The following is a 7,500-nucleotide window of genomic DNA, read 5'->3' as shown; positions in this document are numbered from 1 at the left end:
CCTCACAGTCGTCATGAAGGGCAACATTAGCTATATAGACCAAAACCACTTTCTGCACCAGACTGTAAACATGTTTTTTTCTGCTGTAAATTTGAGCATTTTAACATGGAGGTCTATGGGATTGAGTCTCTTCTGCAGCCGGCCTCTAGTGGCCAGTGGATGAACTGCAGTTTAAGTCTCTTCCGTGTTGATTCGAGAGAGAGAGACTGGTCTGTACCTTGATGGCGAGATCACAGTGTTCGCTGGCGGTGGTCAGCTGTTCGATGTGCCGGTCCACCTCGGCCACAGACAGGCTACACGTGCTCTTCTTCCGGCCACACAACACACTCTCCAGACCCGTCAGAACCCGCTGGAGTTCAGAGTTCAGGTCACTGCAGTTATCTGACCAAACACACATCATTTACACATAAATAAATGACTCAACCAAACTAGGATGCAAGTGCAGTTTCATGTTATAAATACAGAGAAAGCCACAATACTGTCGAAACACACGCACATTCAGTGTCCAACCAGAACATTATTGGGGCTTTCTCCGTATTTATAACATGAAACACTGTAATGTCCTCATAATCTCCACTGCAGCATCGGCTCTGTCCTCTCAGTGTCTGAAACGCTTCCATCAAAGATTCAGTCTCTCTAAACCCCGCCTCTCTGAGAGATGCTCTGCTCTGATTGGTCAGATGACTTGGGCTTTCTCCGTGTTTATAACATGAAACTGCACTCGCATCCTTTTTTATGAAGCACAATAAATGCTGAACAACTCAAAGGTCAGGTCATGGGTTCGATTCCCAATCAAGAGCTGATCAAATGTAAACCTTGAATGCAATGTAAGTCACTCTGGATGAAAATGCAAAGTAAAATTAAAGAACACTATACAAAAACATTACATTGTAGCACTTTATAATAAGTAGTTAACATGAACTAACCATAAAAACACGTCTAAAGCATTTATAATCTAAGTTGATGTTGATATTAATTTCAACATTCACCAATACATAATTACAATCAAAAGTTGTATCTGTTAATATTACTTACAGACCTGAGCTGACATGAACTAACAATTTCTATTATCTAACATTAGTAAATATTGTAACAAATGAATTGCTCATTGTTAGTTAATGATAGTTACTGAATGAACTAATGGAATTAACGCTGTTTATTTAATTACCCATTAAATAAACAGCACAGGATTAAAATAATTCGATAAGATGACAGCAATAATAAAAACGAACAAAAGTGTTAAGAAAGAAAGAAAGAAAAACTCGTGTTTCCTTGTTACACATTACATGTAGTTACTATAATAATAACTATAAATTATGCCCTAATCATAACACAAATCCTATAGTAAGTACATGTAGTTCATTGTAGTACAGTACTTAAATGTATAATTACACTGAAACAATGACACAAAATCAAAAAATCACTACAAAATCTACATTTTTTCACTTGACAGCACAAAAATCAGCAAAAAGCAAAAAAATTAAAATAAAATCAAAATTAAAAAGTTTGCTGCTTCTCAGGTGTTTCTCCATTAATCTCAGGTGTTTCTCTACGGAGTTTCAAAGAAATCTCAACAACGTCTCCAACTGATCTGACAAGATCCCAAAGTCTGCAAAGATCTTAATATTTCTCCTCAAATGATCCAAGCTGATCCATATTTTTATTGTACATCTTTATATACTCTTACTGGACTATTATCGCATCTTGTTTTTATTTCTCCTAAATATTTCATTTTAATTAAATGAAATGAAACGAGCCATACCTGAGAACTCCATGAAGTCAGCCTATAACCAGCAATATCACTGTGCAAACCTGCTCATCCAACAACAACAACAACAACAACAACATGCAAACGAAATGGAAAAACCTCATATGAATCAATCCCTGACGTGAGCAGATCATTGATCCGGAGCGATATTAATATTCCGTCGTACATTAGCAATGACACACAAACACACTGGATGATCACAGATCCGCACAAACAGGAGATTCATCACTTTAATGGCATAAACTTTAACTTTGAATGAGGTAAACAACACATCTGAATGCATGAGAACTGCCTAGTTAAAAATAAAACTAATAAAAGAGGGGAGCAACTCCATATTAATGTCTATGCGTTTAGGATGCGATGTCTTTAAAGGAGTAGTTCACTTCAGAATTACAATTTCCTGATAATTTACTCTCCCCAACATCATCCAAGATGTTCACGTCTTTCTTTCTTCAGTCGAAAAGACATTATGGTTTTTGAGGAAAAAATTCCTAATTTTCTCCATATAATGGACTTCAATGGGGTCCAACGGGCTGAAGGTCCAGATGTGAGTTTCAGTGCAGCTTCAAAGTCTCGACACGATCCAGCCGAGGAATAAGAGTCTTATCTGGACAAACTAGCGGACATTTTACAACAAATAATAAACAAATACTTTTTTTTTGCCCTACCCTACATTTTCCTCGTGACCTTTCAACCTGAATTCGTAATGTGTGAAGTCGTGGATGTGTATGACGAGCATTTGTGGTTAAAAAGTATATAATTGTACATATCTGATGTTTCCATCCCCCGTCAGTGCTCACTAAATGTTTGCAGGATGTTAATATATGGATGACCAACAATTTTTTAAAGCTAAATACCAGCAAAACTGAAGCCCTTCTTGTTGGGTCTAGTCTAGGTCTGTTTTATCTAGAACTCAATCCTTTAATCTGCTTATTGAGAACTGTCCAGTTAATATATCCACTCTAAGACTCTAAAAGTCTAAGGGCTCTATCTCGCTCCCAGCACAATTGACTTTGTACAGCGACGCATGTGTCATTCCTATTTCTCACCCGCGCACAGCGGACTCTTCCCTCCACAGACGCACATCGGTAAATTAGGGAATGAACTTGCGCTCCCGGGGGCGGTTCAGGGAAAAGAGGAGGCGTGTTCCGGCGCAAACGTTCCCTGGTGCTATTTTGCAGTTTCAGAAAACAATTCCGCCACTGACCAGGAGAAACCTCGTCTAAAGTCAGCGGCGCGTTGCACATGTTATTCAGAGGCTATTTTAAGGGCGAATGCTTGGCCATAATGTAGCGTGTGCACAACACACACACACTTTGCTTCTCTCATCTACACAGATGCAGCAGTTCTCATTTTTAGAAACCATACATTATTACAAGTAAAAATATTAAAATATTACATTGTTGTGTCCATGAAGATGTGAAAAATAGCCATAAATCTAGCTTACACATTTACCCAAATGATCATACGCCTGTTTAACCGAAGCTAATCTGTGTGTGTTTCTCCATCCCCAATGTCACTTCTCCGTGTTTTACGGCCGTGACGAGAACGTCGGTCTCCTCGGCTGTGAACCGCTCCTGGCAAATCCGCCGTTATAATAGCAATCCGCCATGGAACAAGCGCGCCTGCTCTTAAAGGGAATGTGAGATGACGCTCTGATTTACTTCACGTTACGCCCAAACCACACCTATGAGTAATGAAGCGACTTCAGACCAACACATTTTATATTTGCGTCGGGCGCAAGAGTCATTTATCCCGCCGGTATAATAGCAACAGCGCCCGAGACCCGCCCACAAAGTTACTTGCATTTTGCGCTTGATACTTGCGTTTCAGATCGTTAAAATAGGGCCTTAGGTGTTATTTTTGATGGTTTGCTTTCTTTTGGTTCCCATATTAATGATATTTCACATACTCCATTCTTTCACTTACGCAACATTGTATGTTTATCTGTCTTTTTTTGGCATAGCTTTGTATTTTACTGATTTACTTTTATGTTGTATGGTGTCCTTGAGTGCCTTGAAAGGTGCCTATAATTAAAAGGTATTATTATAATAATAAATGTTTATTTGGCGGATGGTTTGTCTAGATGAGACTCTTATTCCTCGTCTGGATCGTGTCGAGACTTTGAAGCTGCACTGAAACTCACATCTGGACCTTCAGCCCGTTGGACCCCATTGAAGTCCATTATTTGAGACACTTGGGATGATGACACTTGGTCAGTGTCGTTGTGGGTTTTGGTTCTGCAGGCTGTAATGACCTTTGAAATAACTAAAATCATTTGGACAAGTGATATGGAACCTGCTGGAACTACTTTAGCTGTGCGTTTCCCTGAAAATAACTGCACACCTTAAAACTCTCATCAACCAATCAGAATGAAGCATTCATATATTCAAATAACTTTCATGATCAATTAAATCCTCAACAGAAATAAATCTAAAGCTGGTTTAATCATGCCAATACAGCTGGAATCTGAATGTGTTGTTATTTCCTTTCACAGTCGGGAGTGATGCATGCTGGGAATGTTCCAACAATACACTGGTAATGAATAAAACGCCATTAGACAGTGTGATTCCCCGAACAACGACAGCAGAGGGCTTTAAAAGCTTTTGTGTCGAGCGAATCTGCTTGATCAAGTGGAAGAACAAAAGCAGCCAGACTGAAGACGACAATCACCGCCTTTATAAACCAAGACTGAAGCATTATGGGTAAACGCATCAATGTGAAGACGCACAGGTTAAAAGGAGGAGACAAGAGAGATTACTTTTAGATTTTGACTGCTGTCTCACTCACGTCTACTGTATGTGAAACACAGATACATATTTCCCATGAGTCCGCAGTGATAAACCAACTCTGTCATCAGGGTCAATCTCAACACCGTTTCACCCACACATTTAAAGTAAAAAAATATTAATATTATGTTATAAACACATTACAGTAATAATGCACAAAATTATTACATTTTAATGTGGCAGGAGTTTTTACTCTCAACAGTAATTCTTATTTCAATATTGTGTTTTTATTGTATTAAAGAAAGAAATACGCAATATTTTATTTTAATCGGCATACAATAATAATGCACAATGTCAATACTTTTTGCAGTTAAAAAAATGCAAGCAGCGTGCTAAAACATGTTAGCAAAGTGCTAAAACATGCTACCAGTGCTAAAACATGTTAGCAAAGTGCTAAAACATGCTACCAGTGCTAAAACATGTTAGCAAAGTGCTAAAACATGCTACCAGTGCTAAAACATGTTAGCAAAGTGCTAAAACATGCTAGCAAAGTGTTAAAACATGCTAGCAAAGTGCTAAGTCATATTAGCTATTTACACTAGAAAATGTTAGCAACGTGCTAATTCAAGCTAGCAGCATGTTAAATCAGGCTAGCAATGTGCTAAAAATGCCAACAAAGTGCTAAAACACGCTACCGAAGTGCAAAGTCATACTAGCTATTTGTTAAAACATAATAGCAAAATATTAAATCATGCAAGCAATGTGTTAAAACATGCTAACATCATGTTAAATCATGCTAACAATGCTAAAACATAATAGAAACATGTTACATGTAACTGTCGTAGACCAGTAAGAGCTGTGCGTGTAAATCTCACTCCCCTGATCTCAAGAGGCGCTCTATCATTGTCAAATTTCTAACATGTTTTAGTACATTGTTAGCATTATTTAACATTTTGCTAGTATGTATTAAAACAGGTAGTATTAAGCTAGTATGACTAAGCATGTTGTTAACGTGTTAACACTTTGCTAGAATGTGTTAAAACATTGGTACCTTGAATTAGCATGTTGCTAGCTTTTTTTATCACATTGTTACCACGTATAACACTTTGATAGCATGAATTACCATTTTACTAGGATGTCTTACCAAATTGCTAATATGTTGCTAACATGTTTTAGCACATTGCTAGTGTTTTAGAGGTGCTCTAGCGACTGACGCTTGCGGCTGCGGTCCTTAGCCTCTTAGTTATAGCCTCCCACGCCAGAGACCACGGTTCGAATCCCTCTTGGACCGGGTCAGTAGAACCGGTCACATGCTATGTGCTAAAACACTAGCAATGTGCTAAAACATGTTAGCAGCATGTTAAAGCTGGGGTAGGTAAGAATGGTCTAAAAAACGTATTTTTCAAATTTGTTTAAACTTTATGTATATATCAATACATAATTAAAATGTAAGTATTCTGAAAAAGAAAGTATAAAAATCGAGTGTATGTAGACCTCTAACGACTGTTTTAAAGACAGCTCATTATTTCCATTCACTCCACCCCCTCCCTTCTGGGCTCCTTCCAAAGCCACGCCCCCAAAACACATGAACGCGCGACTCCGACAGCTGAGCTGGAAGACGCATTATTTGCCTGAGACGAGCGGAGAGGAAGGAGCGCAGTGCATGTAGCATCATGTCAGAATCACATGTAATAAAAACATCTAACTTTATCATTATGAATATAAACAAATAAGATGTATTTTAGTAGCCTACTCACTATCAAGCTGTCATATCGATATTGGTAAAGTTTAAAATATATATTTTTTGATTCGCTAACGAGCTAGTTATAACTATAAGGCAAAGCTAAAAACAAGTTGCATTGATACACGTTTTTCCATTTCCATTAGTTGCACTGTGATGAAGATGAATTTCGTGTAAGATTCATAACATATAACGTTAGGCCTACTAGCTGTTAAACATGTATTTTGTTATGTAAAGTTCCCCCCACAGCGGAGCCTGCCGTGAACGCGCAGGCTAGTAAACATGCAGGCTCACCGATGACGACGGATAAACAGTTATGGCACATTCACTGGTAGGGACGAAATGCTTTACACTGACTGGCCTGCCCATACTTTGACTACAAACTTGGTCCTCAAATCATTACGTATTATGCAATACATGTAATGTAACTTTATAACGTTGCACTCTTTCTATGAGTTATAAATAGCTACTAAGATAATATAACGGTAACTAACGTTGCAGTAGGCTATGTAAATAATTATTCTAGCGATATGTAATGCTAAATAAGGTTTGCATTATTTTAGCAACATGACAAGCCAGTGAATAAGCAGGTTTCAATTGTTGCTTTGCACAGTGCGTGACATTTTATCTGTATGTTATGCGGCTAGAGTTTTAACACTGAGTCAAAGGGCTTCGACGGGCTTGTTTATCGTCATCGGTCTTTTTCCGTTTACCTGTCTTTGTTGTATGAGCAGGTTCCACTCGAGAAATTGGCAGTTTTGGTTGTTTGTCTGCCATTAGCACAGCTGCTCGGCACACCGGCAATCTTGATTTTGAATGACGGTACGCAAGAGAGGGGCGATCAGCGCGTACGCGAACTTGATTGACACTGCTAAGACACTCCTCCTGGCTCTGAAGGCATCTGATTGGTTTTTTACACTCGGACCGAGTGGCAGTGATTGGTCAGAGTTTTTACTGTCCTGCAGCTGCTACAGAGGTCTGATTGTTTTCATTCCTTTTTCTGAACACATAATGTATTGACTACTCTCAGGATGGAAGGACCATTTCACCCAGTATAAAAAAAAGTGTTTCTGAACAGGATTACCTACCCTAGCTTTAAATCATGCTAACAACATGTTAAAACATACTAGCATCATGCTATAACACTAGCAATGTGTTAAAACATGATAGCAATCTGACAAGACATCCTAGAAACATGATAATTCACCTTTCAGACAAGGCTTTGGTCAAGTCAACATAAAAGTTTGTCTGGACGAACTTTA

The 7,500-nt window shown here is 38.5% G+C and overlaps 1 protein-coding gene across 3 annotated transcripts in view; it reads right to left on the bottom strand.

Moving 5' to 3' along the window:
* The window catches only part of mcc (MCC regulator of WNT signaling pathway), a 120,957-nt gene that overhangs the window by 31,103 nt on the left and 82,354 nt on the right, over nucleotides 1–7,500 (bottom strand). For all 3 annotated transcript variants that reach the window (XM_081366182.1, XM_081366184.1, XM_081366183.1), the window contains one exon: nucleotides 218–381. In XM_081366182.1, coding sequence (XP_081222308.1) covers nucleotides 218–381 — 164 coding nt within the window. The remainder of the gene's footprint in view (nucleotides 1–217; nucleotides 382–7,500) is intronic.

The sequence above is a fragment of the Scardinius erythrophthalmus genome, assembly GCF_964197995.2.
Source record: "Scardinius erythrophthalmus genome assembly, chromosome: 5".
NCBI classification, from domain to species: Eukaryota; Metazoa; Chordata; class Actinopteri; order Cypriniformes; family Leuciscidae; genus Scardinius; species Scardinius erythrophthalmus.
This window is presented reverse-complemented; position numbering and strand designations above follow the sequence as displayed.